Source organism: Microtus pennsylvanicus, chromosome 1 (assembly GCF_037038515.1).
Source record: "Microtus pennsylvanicus isolate mMicPen1 chromosome 1, mMicPen1.hap1, whole genome shotgun sequence".
In the NCBI taxonomy this organism is placed as follows: Eukaryota; Metazoa; Chordata; class Mammalia; order Rodentia; family Cricetidae; genus Microtus; species Microtus pennsylvanicus.
Window position 1 is genome coordinate 140,087,448 of NC_134579.1, and position 18,880 is coordinate 140,106,327.

Here is an 18,880-nt window from a genome sequence, read left to right on the forward strand (position 1 = left end):
CTAGAAGCTAGCGAGGGCGGCGGTGGCTATGGGTGAGACGGGACTCCCAGATGTCAGAGAAGGGTGTCTCTTGGGAAGAGGCGGGCTAAAGTGTGAGTGCCACTACTTGTCTGGACCCTCGTGAGAAACTAGGACAACGCTGGTATGAAAGATCAAAGGTTCCATCTTGTCAAGGCTTTGTTTTGGTGAAGATCAGAGGTCACAGGGACTTGAAGATCGAAGTGTCAAAAACCTGAGGAGTCTCTCGTATGAGACGGTTGAAGCTTTTCTAGTGAGTGTCATCGGAGTTCAATGACTGTAAAAAAATTAATTAACGGGCCTTCTGTGGCCGGTGACACATGCGCAGCCTCACACTTTTTTTTTTTCTGTTCTTGACCAGAACATGGGGGACATCACTATGAAGAGACCGCGGAGCGAAAGGCTTCTCCAAGGAGAGGGAGGCAACCTCTTTGAGTACTTGCTGGATAGAGGGGGTGGTGCAGGAGTAACACTAAAGGGACCTGAAGTGGCTGCAGAGACCCTAGCTGGCTAGCTATGTGCCAGAAATGGCCTCTCATGATCAGATGTACCCTACTCTGAGGACAGGCAGAAGCAGGATGCCATTCTGAGGTGTAAGACTTTAATAAGACAATCCTGAAGCCATTTTTGACAATTCTGAATCCTCTCAGCCTCTGTGCCATAGTGCTTCCCCTCCTCCCCTGGGAACCGAGGACCTAACAGCTCTACTCGCAAGTACTCATTCCTAAACAATTACCCATATACGTATGCTTTGGTTCGGTCCCCTGGGAAACGGGGTCAAAATGACCTCTTACCTCATCTGATCTGGCAACAGCTCTCCAGTCAATTATTGGTAATAGTCCTTTCAAATAAGCCAATCAGAATAGTAAAAGAACAACCTCCCTTGCTTCTGTGGCCCCTTTAAAAGTAGACTGTGCCAGCTATTCGGGGTCCCTCGGCTTCCCGAATGCTGGGAGACCCTGTCATGACAGAATTAATAAAATCCTCATGCTTTTGCATAGGCTGTGGTGTGTGAGATGGTCTCTGGGGGCGACTCCTTCTCAGTGTTTGTTCGTTTTTTTTTTCAAGACAGGGTTTCTCTGTGGTTTTGGAGCCTGTCCTGGAACTAGCTCTTGTAGACCAGGCTGGTCTCGAACTCACAGAGATCCGCCTCCCTCTGCCTCCCGAGTGCTGGGATTAAAGGCGTGCGCCACCACAGCCCGGCTCCTTCTCGGTGTTTGGATGCTAGAGTCCAACAGAGGGATAAGGGGATTCCAGGTGAGGTTGGGGTTGTGACATTGTGACTGGGAATATCCTTACTGTGCGTGAGTCCCAAGGTTCTTGGCCCAACTCGTCCCTAGACTGGTTTTTGTTTTTCGAGACAGGCTTTCTTTGTAGCTTTGGAGCCTGTCCTGGAACTAGCTAAGTAGACTGGGCTGGCCTTGAACTCACAGAGATCTGCCTGTCCTCTGCCCCCCCCCCCGCCCCCAGTGTTGGGATTAAAGGCGTGTGCCACCATTTGCCCAACTAATCCTTATACTTTCAATGTGACTGGGCTTCAGTTCCTTCTTAAAAGGGTGCAATAACCGGTGCAATAATCTCTGTGAGGTCAGGGTCAGCCTGATCAACACAGAGAAACCCTGTCTTGATAATCTTATATATATATAGCCAGGTGGTGGTGCACGCCTTTAATCCCAGCACTCGGGAGGCAGAGACAGGCAGATCTCTGTTCATATACATATATGACATATATATATATATATATATCAGAGACTTGTGCATGCTATGTAGGGGCTCTACCACTGAGGCATACCCTTTGTCCTTTACTAGGGGTAGTCTCTAGGCAGGAAGAGTGTTAAACAGGGTTTATAGGGTTGGTGGTGGTAGCACACGCCTTTAATCTGAGCACTGGGGGGGGGGGTGCAGAGGTAGGTGGATCTCTGAGTTCCAGGACAACCAGGGCTACACAGAGAAACCCTATCTTGAAAAAAAAAAAAAACGAAAAAAAAATTTAAGGGGTGGTGTTACAGGATTAGGTTTGTGTGTGGTTTTTAGGAAGAATTCAAAGGAGAGGGTCATTGTTCAGCATGCATGCAGAGGCATCCATGATTGGTTTTTTCTCCTTTTTGCTCTGTTTGTGCTTCAGTCTGCTCATCCACACACAGCCTAGTCACTGGTGATGGCTGGCGTGGTTCCAAGGCCCAGGACAGGGCATGGAGATTCCTCCTGGCCTTGCCCCTCGCTTCTCCCCATATTCCCCAGGCCACCTAGGAGTTCCACCGTGCACCCACTGCCTCATCACGTTCACCGATGCCAACTTCCTGGAGCATCACATGACGAAAGAGCACCTGGAAGACTTTATGGTCCATAAGCTGCAGGAAGCCTTCTTCATTCTGCTTCACCTGTGCCTGCTCATGCCCCTCCAGCAAGGTCCTGATCCACCAATGCAGCCACAGTCCTACTGCCAAGCCCTCCCCACGGTGCTCACCCAAGACCCTGTAGACCCAGTCCGCTTCTCAGGCAGCACCACCAGGTCCATGAAACCCACACCACCCCTAGCTCCTTTGCCTGGACTGAGTGTGGCCGGGATATTGCCCAGAAAGCAGGGCGCCATCGACACTAGAGCGGGCATGCTTAGGGGAGCTCTGAGTAGACATGAGCCCTTTCTGCAGTGACGGGGCTCTACAGCTGGGGGATCCACCCATGCTAGGGACGCGGATCTTCTGGGAGGATTTAATTACCCTGCCAAAAAGGCACAAGTGTCACATCTGCAGTTTTTGGAGAACATAGGGTCTTTCCAGAAGCAGAGGCATTGAGAAAGCAAGGAGGAAGAATTGCTCCTATCTTCCCCATTCCCAGTTAAATAGCTTCAGATTCTATAATCACCTTTAATTTTTCCCAGATGGATGCCAGGGGCTGCAGGAGGAAATTACCCTGGCGTGGTGCCTTGGTGGGGGCAGGGAAGGGAAGTGCTGCTAGCCTGCGATGCTGGGTGAGTTCCAGACCCTGAGGTATGGGGGCTGAGGTGGCGGGGGCCTACAGTTTTAGGCCCTGTCTCTTCCATCCCTATGCCAGCTTTCCCCAACTCAGAGGGGCAAGGGCGTTGAAAGGTACTACCCACTGCCAGATAATTTACGCCCCATTTTCACTACTTTTGTGTACCATTCTAGTTATGGGCTATTTTTATATGCACAAATGAGGTGCCATGAGTAAGCCAACAGAAAGGGTGTCTAAAAACCAAACAAAACCAAACATCCATGTTAAAATATCTAAGGAGAGCCCTGGCTTTTGAGTGGGAACTGCTGGGGAACATAAAGAAGTGGGGAGGAGCGGGCACAGGGCAGAGCTGGCCCAGCCCCACATAAGAACTAGTTTGGAATCAAACAGAGATGCCTTCTGCTTTGTGTTTCATTTGGCCAACACTGAGATTTCCTGTGGAGGCCCTGGCTATGACTTTCCTGAAAGACCCAGCGAAGAGTTTAACTGTCATTAGGGGCAGAGTAGTGGCTGTCATCCTGGCCCTGGCAATGAGTCCCGCTGAGCCTGTATTATCCCTGAGGAATGGTTTAAAAGCCCAAAGGTGAGCTGGGCATGGCAGTGCACGCCTGTGAGTTTGAGGCCAGCCCGGTCTACAAAATTCCAGGACAGAGAAACCCTATCTGGAAAAACAAAAAGGCCACAGGTGAAGTGGATGTGGTAGAAATGATTCCTGTCAATTTTTTTTTTCCGAGACAGGGTTTCTCTGTAGCTTTTGTTTCCTGTCCTGGAACTAGCTCTTGTAGACCAGGCTGGCCTCGAACTCCCAGAGATCTGCCTGCCTCTGCCTCCGGAGTGCTGGGATTAAAGGCGTGTGCCACCACCACCAAGTGGCTTCCTATCAATTTATTAAAAATTAAGAGCCAAACAAAAACACACTTTCCAGATTCCCTTGCAGCTAACTGTGGCACTGTGACCAAAATCTGACTAAATTTCTGGGCAGAGTTCCCAAGTTTGGGAGAGACTTACCTTTCCTCTCCCTTTCTCCGTGGAATTGGACGTGGTTACGCAGCAATTGTCACCATAAAGTCAAAAGCAACACAGTATAGCAGAGCAACAAGATAGGAGGAGCCTGGGCTGCTGTCATCAAGCATGTAACAGGAACAGGAATTAATTAGGCTGCCATTATTTTAGGTTCCTGTCCCATACAGGAGATGTCACAGCAGGAGGCAGGTTTCAGTTCCAGCTCCTTGTCCAATTGTTGGCTTCACCTCAGACCAGGTACTCTGTGTTAGTATTCAGGCATCTGCACTGGCCTGCCTGTTCTGATAGGTCCTCAGCTGTAGCCACTAAGAGCACCTCCTCTGTAACACTGATAACGTTCCCTTTTAAAAGGTCCCTGCCAGCTGGGCGGTGGTGGCCCATGCCTTTAATCCCAGCACTCCCAGGAGGCAGAGGCAGGCAGATCTCTGTGAGTTCGAGGCCAGCCTGGTCTACAAGAGCTAGTTCCAGAACAGGAACCAGGAGAAACCCTGTCTCAAAAATTCAGAAAAATAAATAAATAAAAGGTTCCTGCCCACCTCCTGTCTTTTTCTGTCCCTGCTTCTCTGCCTGTCTCTCCCCTTCTCTCTTCTGCTGCTCCTGTCCCCAGAGGCCGATCTCCATGCCCCCTTCCCTCTTTTTAGGTTCCCTTTCCCCTAAAACCCCTCCACGTGAATTCTGTCACATGGCATCTTTCTCTCCTGTGCCGTTTTTTTAAAATAATAACACCCTTGAGTCTGGGCAGCAGTTCTCACATGGAAAATGTCACCTCCCGCTGGTGTGTGGGATGTGTGACAGGGTTAGCCTGGGGCTCTTTTTCTGGGGTGACGAATGGGAAATGGGTGTAGTCATTTGGCTAACACTTTTTTTCCTCCAAGACACCAAAGTGTACAGAAGTGAAGCCTTCCCTTTGGCACCTGGTGAAAGCCTTGTTTCTGCCTCAGTATTCTCCCAACCCCCACACTTGCTTCCTTGACTTCAAACAGATAAAATCTCATCAGGCACAACCCTCAAAGCCCTCAGATGTCAAGGTTACCAAGGCTTGTAATGGCATCGATGGTGGTCTCCGAGTTTGTGTCTACAGCACAAACCCCATGCATGAGGTACAACCACCTCAATGACGAAAGACGTACAATGGATTGGTATGACTCCTGCGGTCTCTGGTCAGCTCAACTGCCACCATACTGGTGAGCTGTGCACTCTACTGTGTTCAGGAAAATTCTCACGCAGTGATATCCCCGACTCCTGGCTGACCCCCTTCCCACCACCATCCACTTCCAGCCTCTGCTAAAGACACACTGTATTGCCTTATGGAGTCCACTGACACCCTATGGATAGCAACTGAAAACTTCACTGGTGAGGATCAAGCAGCCACCTCCCTCTCAGCTGTACAATCACTGTTTGATGTGGGATTCCCCTCTGTATGCTGCAAATATGTTTTATTACCACTGGTTAATAAAGAAGCTGCCTTGGCCTATTGCAGGGCAGAATATAGCTAGGCTGGAAGAGATATAGAGAGTAGGCAGAGTCAGGGGGACACCATGTAGCTGCCCAAAAAGCAAGAGGTAACAAACCACGACCCTCGTGGTAAAATATAAAATAAAAAAATGGGTTAAGATGTAAGAGCTAGCTAGAAATACACCTGAGACATCGACCAAACAGTATTGTAATTAATCTAGTTTCTGTGTGATTATTCAGGTCTGGGCAGCTGGGAACCAAAGGACAGTCTCTGGTTACAACTCTTTCCTAACCACGCCCACACCAGGCTGGGTTCTGCCCCAGGACCTTTGCACTTGTTCCCTGTGCAGTGTTTGTAGCCCTCTGCAAAGGCCTCACTGATACTCAGCTCTCAACCCTAGCCATCTCCTAAGAGAAGTCCCAGCCTGCTCAGGGACTTGCCCTGGCTTGCCCCTTACCCTAGTTTCTCTGCAGCACTCCTCAGGGCCTGCAGCCTCGGCTTTGGAGGGACTTCTTATAATTGAATTCAAGCTCCTAGGGGTAAGAAATACTGTGTTGGGCTGGAGAGATGGCTCAGTGGTTAAGAGCATTGCCTGCTCTTCCAAAGGTCCTGAGTTCAATTCCCGGCAACCACGTGGTGGCTCACAACCATCTGTAATGAGGTCTGGTGCCCTCTTCTGGCCTGCAGACATACACACAGACAGAATATTGTATGCATAATAAGTAAATATTAAAAAAGAAAGAAAGAAATACCGTGTCTCCAGCCTTCGCTGCCTCACCCCAGTTAAGACAGTGTGTAGGGTGTGGTTCAGCATGCACTCTTGACTGGGTCATGGCTGACTTAGGGCTTTAGCTGGAGGCCAGCCTTCCAAAGAGCTCAAAAGCTCAATGATAATAAGGCTTTCTGCAAACTGTCAGGCTTCAGTTCTGAGCTTGAGGCGAGGACAGAATAGGAGAGGGGCAAGAAACTTGCCTGCTTGGGTGTGATAGCAGAGGGCTAAGGACATGAAGGTGGCCACAGCAGCCATGGGGTCTGGAGGAGGGCACCCTACCTCTCCCGCAACATTTCAACACCAGCACCTTTCTGGACTCTGAAGACAAGAGCCACCGTGCGGCCCTCTTGAGGTGGAAGCACCAACCAATTGATCACTGTCTGCCCGAACTGTCTCTGGATAGCTGGTATGACAGGCAGGCCTGTTTCTCTAGGCCCTCAATCCTCCTCTCCCTGAGTCTGAGGTTGAGCACTGACACCTGCATCCTGTATGTCTAGTCCTTTAGAATGCCCATCTCAGTTCTCAGGACCTGACCAGCTGCTGACCATAACGGCAGGCACGTGCTTTCCACTGCAGCCTCATGACAGGAGGGCTAGGCATGAAGGTATGGATCACACCTGGGAGCATGCTGCCCCTTTATCAGTGTTTGTTTGCTAGGATCCTGAGACTCAGTGTAACAGTACTGAGTGGTAGATCCTTTAGAGTAGTGCTTTTCAACCTGACTGCAGTGAGAGCCTAGATCTGCAGGATAGCCTCTGCCCCTAACCTCATGAGGTGATTGGTTCTGCTCCACTACAGGCCCAGAGTCAGGTCACCATGGGCTGAAACTGAGCCAATCAGCCCTTGAGAGGCTTCCTCAAACACGGCTAACAAGGGAGCAACAAACCCATCAGACCTTGATCTTGAATTTCCCAGCCTCCAGAGCTGAAATAAATTTACATTCTTTATTAAGTGTACAGCCTCAAGCATATTGCTATGCCAACAAAAATGGACCAAGATAATCCTTTCCATGAGCATGGATTTGATGCCAGTTTTTGGGTGCCCAGCTATTATCAGTTATGAAAAGGATGGGTTTTAAAAGACATTTTGGGGCCAGGCGGTGGTGACGCACACTTTAACCCCAGCACTCAGGAGGCAGAGACAGGTGAATCTCTGTTGAGTTCAAGGCCAGCCTGGTCTACAGAGCTAGTTTCAGAACAGGGTCCAAAGTTAGAGAAACACTGGCCTGAAAAACCAAAAGGGATATTTTGGGGGCTAGAGAGAGATAGCTCAATGGTTAAGAGGAACCACTTCCAGAGGAACAGGGTAATGCACCTCAGAGCAGGGCTTGGCAACAGTAAACATTTGGTAATATTATTACTATAATTACTATATATATATATATATATTATATATATATATATTTTATATATATATATATATATATAAAAATATAATTACTATTACTATAATCAGCCTTTGATTTTTAAAGCAGCTTTGGTGCCAGGCTTCTACCAATTAGTATGGCCTATCTCAAAGCCTCATTTCTTAGTCTTTCTGGTGTGTGTACTGTTTTTTTGAGTCAGGGACATCACTCTTCCTAAGCCCAGGCTAGCCCTGAACTCTCAACCATGTGTCACACCCTCCACAGTGCTGGGATTCCAAGCCTGAACATCATGCACAGCACCAGGACACCCAATTCCCAGCACTCTCCCAGCACTCAGGAGGCAGAGGCAGGCGGATCTCTGTGAGTTCGAGGCCAGCCTGGTCTACAAGAGCTAGTTCCAGGACAGGCTCCAAAGCCACAGAGATGCCCTGTCTCGAAAAAAAAAATGAACATGGTTTAAAAACGATTAGTCTGCCACTAAATATGATGCATCATGTGGTTATACAGGAGTCATGAGTAGTCATACCGACACCTCCGATTCCAACCCACTCCCCCAGATCTCCCCTCGACTCCCTGCATTGCACGTGTGCATCCCCTCGTTCCACAGAGATGTCTGGTTGCAGCACTAAGTAGGCTTCCCATTGGCTCAGTCTTGTGTTTCTACAAAGTGCCAGTTTCCAATGGAAACCTACGCTATGAAGGTGAAGGCCAGGTGTGTTTGCAGATGGCATATGGCTTTCCCATCAGCTGAGGCTGCACAATCAAAGCATCACTGGCGCGAACTAAGTCCCTCTGGGGGGGGGGGTGGCGCACGCCGTTAATTCCAGCACTCAGGAAGCAGAGGCAGGCGGATCTCTGGGAGTTCGAGGCCAGCCTGGTGGTCTACAAGAGCTAGTTCCAGGACAGGAACCAAAAGCTACGGAGAAACCCTGTCTCGAAAATCCAAAAAAAAAAAAAAAAAGTACCTCTCGGTTGGATCCCATTGGTGTCTTGTCACCATTTGTAACAAGACTTGCTTACCTACTGGCATTCAGTTTGTAAAAAAAAAAAAAAAGAAAGAAAAAAAAAGAAAAATGAAGCAAAACAAAAATGGCTGGGATGGACCTTTCCTTCTTCTTTTTGGCTCAAAGGCCAAAGTTTAAACCCTAGCATCACATAAAATCAGTCCCGGAGGTGCATGTTGGTAATCGCAGCACTCAGGAGGGGAAGCAGAGGGATGCTGGTGCAGACTGCATTCACCATACTCAGTCACACACACAATCTGGCTTTTATTCATTCTGCCCTTCACATATCTACTGCTAAGACAACACACATGGGTGGGACCCAGCCCCGACTGCAGCTTCCTCAGCCCCTGCTCCCACCCACCCCTCCACCAGCTCCCTGGTGGCCCTACCTAAACCTCACCCCGGGCATGTAGCATGAAGTGACCATGCAGTTCCCCGAGGTTGTCAAAGGAGTCCTCACACTCCGTACAGTGGTAGGTACCCCCCTCCTCCTCATCTTCATCTCCATCTCCATCCCGCCCTGCTGGCCGGCTCTCCCCCGTGCGAGATGGCTCCTCCTCTTCCTCACCAAGAGCCCTGCCTTCAGGGGCTGGGGCTTCTTGGGTTGCTGTTGCAGGGCAGCAGAGTCGGCAAGGTGGGGTACCGGGTGGGGCCTCTGCCAGCGGTGATCGGCCACAGAGCTGGCAGGGCTGTGCAGGTGGGCCAGCAGGCTGGGCTGCTCGGGGGGCCCGGCGGGATGGGCCTCCCCTGCCCCCACCTATGCGCTGTTTCACCTTATAGCCAGGGTCATATTCAGGGTCATCAGTGGTCTCCTCTTCCTCCTCTTCCTCCTCCTCCTCCTCAGAGTCGGGCTCTGAAAGAGTGTATTCAGAGTCAGAAGAAGGCTCCGGGCCTGTCGGGGCGGGTAGGAGAGACATGGCATCAGGGCTGTGTCCAGCTGCCCCCTTGAGTCCCCTTCAAGCTCACTGGTTGGCAGGACAGCTTGGCACAACAGAGATGCAATGAATAAAAGTAAAAAGCCAGGAGGCAAAATTGTAGTTAAAAAGAAATGGGTTAAATTAAGTTAGAAAAACCAGCTAGAAACAAGCCAAGCAAGCCGGGCGGTGTTGGCACACACCTTTAATCCCAGCACTGGGGAGGCAGAGGCAGGCGGATCTCTGTGAGTTTGAGGCCAGCCTGGGCTACAAGAGCTAGTTCCAGAACAGGCTCCAAAGCTACAGAGAAACAATATCTGGAAAAACAAACAAATGAAACAAAAACAAAGAAAGAAAGAAACAAGTCAAGCTAAGGCAGGTCATTCATAAGTAAGAATAAGTCTCCATGTATTTATCTGGGAAGCTGGGTGGTGGGCCCAAAAAAAGTCAAAAAAAGAAACACTGTGCCTGTGAAGAGGCCACAAGTCAGCACTGGTGTTTTCCTTAACACTTGCCATCTTATGTTTCTAGATGGGGTTTCTTACTGACTACTTGACTAACCTAACCAGACAACACCAAGGCCCTCCTGCCTGTGCCTTCTAGCAGTGGCATCCCAGGTGCAGAGACAACGGTGGGTTTTTACGTGGACGCTGGAGTCCTGGACTCCTGATTCCACAGCAAGTATTTCTACATACTGATCTATTCCTTGCCCATTTTCTTTAGTGACCAGGTTCTCAGACTGTCTAGGGTTGATCTTGAACTCCCAAAAGCTTGGATTAGGCTGGCACCACTATACCTGACTTTCCTGTTGTTTTTAGAAGACAGAGCACGTTTATACGCATATGTATCTAAGTATGTACCTATGTATGTATTTAAGGATGTACATATGTGTTCCAAGTTGGCCTTCATCTTACCTCAGTCTCTAAGTGCTGGAATTACAAATATCCATTTTGATACACAAGTCAATTAAAATGCTCAGTTTTAAGTATAGACACATTATTGCAATTTCAGGGCATAAAGTACATATATAGACAAGTTTGGGTTTAAAAACATGATCAAATACTGGCAAGATGGCTCACTGTTAAAGGTGCTTGCTGCTAAGCCTGACGGACCTGAGTTTGACTCCCAGGACCCACACAGCAAATGAAGAAAAACAGCTCTCAATAGTTGTCCTGTGACCTACATTTCTGGTACCATGAGGGTATACCCACCTTCATTAAAACAATATACAAAATAACAAAAGCTTTATAATAAAAAACCATGAAGTGATGAATAAATACATGAGCAGCTGGTCTGTGGCCACACGATGTTGAGGTCTCCATGGTCAAGATGCCTGCTGGAAGTACCTCACTGGACTGTGGCACAACCTCCCTCTGCATCCACTCAGCCCCTGCGTGTCCTCCAGCAGTTCACAGAGATGGTGTTTCTACCCTTACCACTCACATCACCAAGGCAAAAAAAAAAAAATGCTGGAGGGGTGGCCAGGGCTCGGACCTCATCACCTATCCTCCCCAGTCACCGTGGGTGGGCCTTTGCATCTCTTTCTGCAGATCCCGCTCCAAGCCTGTCTGAGGACACTGATTACCCTGTTTCATAGCAGCACCCCCAGCGCTGTTCATGCCCTCACCCCGCCTTAATTCTTCCCTTGTAGTTCAATCAACTGCACAGTAATTACCTGTACTGATGTTTCTTCTTGTCCCTAAGAGACGTGGTGATTGAGTGGTGGCTCCGTAAGACTGCGTGCTGAGCATCTGTGGGATGCCTCTTGTCTACGCTGTCCCCTCAGCTATGGATGCTCTGTTCTGCTTTTCCCTTTAGGACCCAGGGCAAAGCTCCCTCCTTAGTGAGCCACCCCAGACCACCTCATCCTAGTTAGCCAGTCATTTTTTCTACTGGCCTCCCACTGTCCCCTCTGAGAGTCCGAGGGCTGTGGCATCTGTGCCCAGGTGCCTCCCCAAACCTGAGCAGGCCCTCAGTATCCATCCACTGCACCCCTCCCAGTCTCAGGACCATTTCATTGTCCCTGCCCCATTCTGCTGCCCTCTCACTTTCTACAGATATTCCCTGAGGCCTAAGTGTCCGTCTGCACACTGTCCCACACTATGTCCACTTGGCCCCTCCTATTCAGGCAAACCTCTCATAGCCACTTCCCTGATGGTCCTGGCTATTGCTGCCCCCATCACTGTCTAGAGGCTGTGGCTTTCGACCTGATCTTGGGTTCCATCCTCGGTCTAGTAGGTGACAAGTGGGTCATGACTGATGGAGAGCCCAGGCCCTGAGTCCCACCCTCCAGGAGGCTTTTCCGTCTGCTCCTCCCTGTGAAGACTCTTCCGTGTTCTACCAACAACTCCAGCTCAGTGTTACCTCCTCTATGAAGCCTCCTTGGAACTCGAGGTGGCCAGTGTCTCTCTGGGCTCGCCCACCCCAGCAATAACATCACCTAGGCCTGAAGACTCAAGGCAGGCCCTTGGTGAACCCAGCTCCAATTTTCAGCCCTGTTAAGTAGGAGTGGATGTGATTCTATTCACTAACAGGCTCCAGCCTTGTGCCAGGGTCCCACCTCCTCTCCCCTCTGATCTCACTCTCCAGAGTCCTCAGTGCTCACTATGACCTCATGAAGTTGCTTGTGATGAGCCATCCGGTCGTCGTCCTTGGCTACCAAATCTCGCATGCTTTACCCTGACTTCTAGGAGCTCAAGCCCCTTTGTACCCGCCATGCATTCTCCATCAAAGAGATCCTCCAAGCCCGGCATGGCTCCGGCACCCACTGGGCCCTCCATGCCCACCACAACTCCCATACCTCCAGCTTCCTTGAAGACCACCAAGGCAGCGGCGCCCAACAGTTCCTCAGTGCATCCTAAGTCCCCTAACTTGGTCATGAGCCCCAGCAGTTCTAAGTCTACCAGATCAACAGGTACTAAGACAGCTCCCTCAACCCGTCCCAGCAGTAGATCCCAAGGCCACAGCAGGACGCGAACACCCAGTCGGCTGAGCGCTGACACCAAGGCCAGGAAGGCCAGCAAGAGCAGCAAGATTGGCATGGTGGAACAACATCAGCAAAAAGGCACACAGAGCCGGGGGCGAACTCCGGGCAGGAAGCGAAGTCACAGCTCCAAGAAGTCCCCCAGCAGAACAAGTACTCCTATCAGGAAGAGAACTCATTCCGCCAAACCAGGTGTGGCCAAGAAGGCAACGACACCTATGACACCTACTTCTGACCGCAAACAAAGCCAAGACAAGAGTTATACCCAACCTAGAACCAGTACACAGGAAAGGAGTGCCAGCCAGCCTAGAAACACGCACCAGGAAAAGAGCCCCAAGTCGCCAGGGGCCTCAGACCCGGGGAGCAGCTCTAGAGTAGCTGTGATCCCCATTAGGGCCAAGAGCCACAGCTTAAGTAGGACGGTCTTAATGAGCTCTAGCAAGTCTCCTGTGGCATCCAGGAGAGCCAAGAGCTATAGCCAGGTGACGTCCCCCAGCAGGGAACAGACTCACATCGTGATAGATCTGACTGACTTGTCAGGCTCGGTCAAGAGTTACAAGCAGGACAACAGCCTCAGCAGGACCCAAAGCTATAGCCGCTCCAGAACCCCCAGCAGGACCCGAAGTCACAGCCGCTCCAGGACCCCCAGAAGGTCAAGAAGTCACAGTCACAAGAGGACCCACAACCGGGTGAGAAGTTACAGCTGGAAGAGAAATCGTAGTAGGGCAAGAAGTCGTACGCGGAGGGGCACACCCACCCAGATGAGACGCAGCAAGTCCAGAACCCACAGCCAAGGGAAACGTCACACCCCACGGAGAGCTCTAGGAAGGGAAAGAAGTCGAGTGAGGTCTAGGATTTCCAGTGAGGAAGAAAGTCGCAGCCGGTCCAGAGGGACCCGAGAGAGACATCACAGCCGATCCAGAACTGCCAGGAAGAAGGGACACAAGCTGTCTAAGATGCCTAGCAGTGAAAGCAGGCACAACCCATCTAGAACCCCCAGCACAGACACAGCCCGCAGCCGGCCTAGAGCCTCCATCAAGAAGAGAGCACTAAGCCGATCCACCATTTCCAGCAAGGAAAGGCACCGTGGCCAATTGAGAGCCACCAGCAAGGAGAGCTCCCAAAGCCACTATAGAACCCACAGCAGGGACCAAGAACATGGTCACCCTGGAACCAAAAGCAGGGACCGAGAACACAGTCACCCTAGAACCCACAGCAGGGACAGAGAACACAGCCACAGTAGAACCCACAGCAGAAACCGAGAACACGGTCACCCTAGAACCCACAGCAGGGACCGAGAACACAGCCACAGTAGAACCCACAGCAGGAACCGAAAACACGGTCACCCTAGAACCCACAGCAGGAACCGAGAACACGGTCACCCTAGAACCCACAGCAGGAACCGAGAACACGGTCACCCTAGAACCCACAGCAGGGACCGAGAACACGGCCACCCTGGAACCCACAGCAGGGACCGAGAACACGGTCACCCTGGAACCCACAGCAGGGACCGAGAACACGGCCACCCTGGAACCAAAAGCAGGGACCGAGAACACGGCCACACTAGAAACCACAGCAGGGACCGAGAACACAGCCAATCTAGAACCTCCAAGGACCAAGAATACGACCAAGCTACAGCCCCTGAGAGCCTCCCAGGGAAGCCTCCCACCAGAACCAGGAGTTCTAGCCAGAAGAGAGCCCACAACAAGGAAAGGGGTCACTCCTCCTCGCAGCCTTCCAAGGGAATCCAAGCCCAGGAATCCAGCTTCGTCAACACCACAACTTCTAAGGCTATCTCACCTGGGGAAAGGTCTTCATCATCTTCCTCCAAGCTGGCGTAGCCTCCAGTCTCAGCTGGCTCACGGGTCTCTGTCATGGCCAGGGGAGGGGACAAGAGACAGGAGCAGAGCAGCAACTGGGCAGGGTCCCTCCCCGGCCAGCTCTCCCAGTCACACCTCCAGCCACAAGCTCTTCTATTGCAGAGTGTTGGCAGGCAGCGAGGGATGCTGGACATGGGGAAAGGAAAAGCCTGTGGTGACTCAATAAATTTTTACATAACATTTGTCCCCATTCTGAGTCCGCTGTGTGCTCAGTGCTGGGGTGAGGCCTCTGCTCTGTCTTGACTGCATACAGAATCCTGACTCTGCCTCCTGGAGGTCTCAACAAGACATTGTAGTTCTTATTCAGTAGAGTAGGGAGAGACGATGTCCCTAGTTATTATTTAAAGGTAGGTACTGGCACTGGCACGAATCATAACTAAATATAAAATGAAGGGACCTGTGCCGGCATTAACCCTTCAGCTGTCCATGGTAAGGAGGTCTAGGGCTGAGGGAGGACACCTTGTTAGTTATCAGGGACACAGGAAACTTGTTATAGCTGAAACACTAACTACCCTGGAAATAGTTTCTTTTAGTTTTGTTTTGTTTTTCGAGACAGGGTTTCTCCATAGCTTTGGAGCCTGTCTTGGAATTAGCTCTTGTAGACCAGGCTGGCCTCAAACTCACAGAGATCTGCCTGCCTCTGCCTCCTGGGAGTGCTGGGATTAAAGGTGTGAACTGCCTGGCATTTCCAAGACAGGAACTCAAATATCCTAGGCTGACCTTGAATTTGATACTCCTGAATCTACCCCCGAAACGCTGGATTTCAAACCTGGGGTGCACACTACCAACTGAGTTACATTGCTACCTTTCAGTTTTTCCTGGCTTGAAATTGGGCTTCCTGTATCCTGGATTGGCCTCAAGGTCAATAGGTAGCCACAGATGACCTTGAATTCCAGATCTTCCTGCCAAGTGCCAGGATTGTACACGCACCACCAAGCCTAGAGTGTCAGGCATCAATTTACACTAATTTGTGAAAGTCAGACTAGGTTTGAACCCAAATCAGTCCTTTTCTGGCTATAGCTTCAAACAGGACCCAACTTCTCTTGTCTGTGTCCTTCTCTGGAAAGTCTCCCACTGGGCCTCGACTGGTTTACTCAGTACCACACAGAAACAGCTCCCTTGGGCAGAAGAAGGATGGAACAGAAAGAACCAGCAGGTGATCCAAAGCCCAAGATCACAGGTCACCTCGCCAGACTGGTGGTTGAACAAAAAATCAAAGCCACACTTTGAGCAGCAGTAAACTCAGCCCACACCTGCAATCCAGCCCTTAGGCTGATGGAAGTCAGAAGTTTAAGGTCACCGTTGACTACAAAGAGTTTGAGGCCAGTCTGGGCTATAGAGACCCTGCCTCACAAACAGATTCATAGAACTTGCAGGTACCTTGCCCAGCCAGCCAGCTACTCCAGACTTCTGGAGGGTGCATACAGGCCCTTTATAGTGGGGGGGGGGGTCCTAGTACCTCTGCAGTTTCCGTCTGGAATTTTCTCCTTCTTCCTTGTGGGCCTTGGAGAACTAATTTTCTTTCACCTTGCAAAGCCCACCTATAAACATATTCTGCACTTCTCCTCAGCCCTAATAACCCATCTTCCTCCTACAGCAACTGTGAGAGGGCCCCGTGGGGCCAGTGTAGGACTAACAAGCACGGTATCCTTACACTCTCCATAGACTCTTGCTAGACAGTCCAGGTTGGCCTTGAACCTGCAACCCTCCAACCTCAGCCTCCTGGGTAAAGGATTATAGATATTCACCACTCCATCTGGCTCAGCCTCACTAGAAACTTGACAAAGTCTGTACATTAGGCACTGCGGACACAATGGTAGACAGCACACACTTTCCAAAGCCCTGATGTCAAGTACACTGTTGGGGTAAAGCAGCTGAAGCAGGAAGTGTGAGTGACATCAATGGTGGGGGAACTTAAAGGACACCTGGAACGTGGATGAGGCCTTTCAAGGACAGAATCGGTTAACCGGCAAGCAACAGCTCTCATTATTACCGATCACCGGGAGACCCCTCTAACTCTGGAGTTCTGCCTGGGAAAACTGAAAACAACTGGTTTCTATTTTAGATAAATATTTATTATACATGCTCATGCAGTACTCATTCTCCCCCTTTCTGTTTTGAGATCAGGTCTCATGATGCAGCCAGAACTGACCTAAAATTTCCGGTCCTCCTGCCCCAGCCTTAGGGTGCTGGAATTATAGGCATGTGACACCACACCTGGGTTTAACTGTTATTTTACTTGGCTACCACAGCAGGGATGGGCAGGACTTTCCTTGGGGTGACTTGGGGACAACCATCCCTTTCCAAACTCACATTACACAAAGCTCCTTCCAGAATGTTCCGGGTGTCAGGTGGAACCATCCCTCAGTACAGAAATCCTGTACGCAGCCAGACTTACTTCCAAGATGGTAGAGGTAAAAAAAGAAAAAGAAAAACATCCTCAGCACTACAGGTGAAAATCATCTGGGCGTGGTGGTGCATCCCTGCAAACTCAGCACTTGGGAGATCAGAAATCCTAGGTCATCCTCCACAAATTGGGTTCAAGACGTGGAACCGTCTCCCCTACCTCCCACAAAGGCAAATACTGTGGCCCGGACCCCAGACAACACTGAACCGAGATGGTGAGTGAACACAATAGCTACCTTTCCGCACAACGCTAAGGTAGGACAAGGGCTTGGACAAACCCCGATACCAGACAATGGCCCGTGACAACTTCCCACGATGCCTTGGGCCTTTAACGACCACCTTCTAAGACGCCAAGCACCGTCAGGCTTCTCGAGGAAAGCGTGTGCGACAAAAAAAAAAAAAAAAAAAAAAAAAGAGAAAGAAAATAAGAAAAAAAAAAGGACGCCCTCCGGGAGCCCAGGCCCTGCCCCAGAATGCCCCAGGCCCGTAAACCGCCTGGCCCACCAGCTCCCACAAAGCCGCGAGGCGAAGCTGGGGGACGTTCCGCGCCGCGTGCTGGGAGAAGCAGCAAAGGACTCTCCGGGCCGGTCACCCTGCCAAGGCGCCGCGGGCTCCCGTCATGCAGCGGGGCTGTATCGCCCGCTTCCCGGCATGCCCCGCGCACCCCGAGCACGGACACTCACCGACGCCGGCAGCCCCGGCTCGGGCTCGGCGGTGGCGGCTGCAAGGCCGGGCACTGCGCCTGCGTTCAGAGAGCCTAGGCAAGCGAGCGAGCGTGCGAGCGAGGGGCGAGCGGGGCTCAGGGCGCGTGCGCGGCCAGACGGACCATTCCTGGCCGTCGGTGGGAAGAGGGGCTCAGAGACTCGCGCAGGTTGCCGAGCTCGCGCCGGTGCGGGTGTCGGGCTCCGCAGCTCACGGCCCCGCTGGAGTTGGTACAGTCCGCGGCACGGAGCGTCGAACGGAGCGGACGCGCGCGGAGGAGCGGACGCGCCTTATAAATAGAGGATGCCTTGGGGTGGAGGGGTGAGGGCCTAAGGACTCGGCCTGGATCCCGGGGTTGGAGGCTCGCTCATCTGCATAATCCTAGCGCGGGACAAAGGAAGGCCTCCCGCACTGGAGGATGTGATTTGCATATTCCCGGGAGAGGCTGTCCTTCCGAGCGCAGTGATTAGCATATGGATGGTTGGGGGGGGGGCACCTGAACCAAGCGCATGCGTATAGGGACTGCAGACTTGAGCGAAGTAGACTGGTCTCCTTGTCCTGAAACTACCGAAGGTCTAGGACTCGGTTCTCTCCCCTGCCACCCAGGATAAATTTTCATTGCCCACTTGTGAATTAGGCCCGCACGTGGGTTTATGCGTTTCGAGAAATCTGCCCACCCCCCCCCCCCATCTAAGGAAGACGAACCACCTTTGTTTAGACTAAAACTTAGTACTGCAGACCTGGAAGAGGTGGAAAGTAGGAGGCTGTGGGTGCCAGAAACTCCGGCCCCAGGCCGGGGTTCTGCAAGGACTTCCAGGGCTGATTTTTAAGCCAAGTCTGAACTGGAGCCAACTAGAATGGGAGTCTCTTGGCGGAGGAAATGGCTAATGCAAATGCCCAGAGGCAAAGGAGTGTCAGCATTCTTAGTGAAATTGCAAGCGGCTTCCTTTGCGTGGAACACAACTGGGGAGAAGAAAAATCTCCTAAAGGTGTTTGCTTCTTTTTTCTTTTTTCCTTTCTTTCTTTCTTTTTTTTTTTAGGCAGGCTAGCCTCTAACTCCCTCCACGAGAATGACCTTGAACATTGCCAGCACCTCAGGAGTGCTCTAATGACATGCCCCCGGGCAGTAAGCCGAATTCCTGTAGGTGACTTTAAAGAGCTACAAGTTCGCGCAACACCACAACCCCGCCCGTGCTGGGGAGAACTGATTTTAATCATTAGCCACCTTAAACGCTCCGGTGGAGTCCACCACACCGTAGAAAAGGAAAGGTTTTTGCTTTGTTTTGTTTCCGAGACCGTGTCTCCCTGGGAAGCTGAGGTTCTCTTGCCTCAGCTTCCCAAACGCTGGGGTGACAGGGCTGCGTCACCAAACCTGGCCTC

The 18,880-nt window shown here is 51.1% G+C and overlaps 2 protein-coding genes across 12 annotated transcripts; one reads left to right on the plus strand and one right to left on the minus strand.

Annotated features, from left to right (window-relative positions):
* Positions 1-263: 263 nt before the first annotated feature.
* Positions 264-17,594, minus strand: Znf428 (zinc finger protein 428). 11 transcript variants are annotated; one of them, XM_075989225.1, is made up of 5 exons: positions 17,035-17,158; positions 16,706-16,789; positions 14,313-14,518; positions 9,016-9,507; positions 264-295 (listed from the first exon to the last, which is right to left on the minus strand). In XM_075989225.1, exons 3-5 carry the CDS (start codon positions 14,386-14,388, stop codon positions 279-281), a joined length of 585 nt encoding a protein of 194 aa, XP_075845340.1. In that variant the 5' UTR covers positions 14,389-14,518; positions 16,706-16,789; positions 17,035-17,158; the 3' UTR covers positions 264-278. The 11 variants fall into 11 exon arrangements, with proteins under 11 accessions (XP_075845340.1, XP_075845330.1, XP_075845312.1 ...); XM_075989215.1 differs by having other exon boundaries at positions 9,016-9,468; positions 16,706-16,785; positions 17,035-17,150; XM_075989197.1 differs by having other exon boundaries at positions 16,706-16,785; positions 17,035-17,150.
* Positions 12,245-14,353, plus strand: Srrm5 (serine/arginine repetitive matrix 5). Its single transcript, XM_075989308.1, has 2 exons — positions 12,245-13,601; positions 14,064-14,353. Exons 1-2 carry the CDS (start codon positions 12,245-12,247, stop codon positions 14,351-14,353), a joined length of 1,647 nt encoding a protein of 548 aa, XP_075845423.1.
* Positions 17,595-18,880: the final 1,286 nt, after the last annotated feature.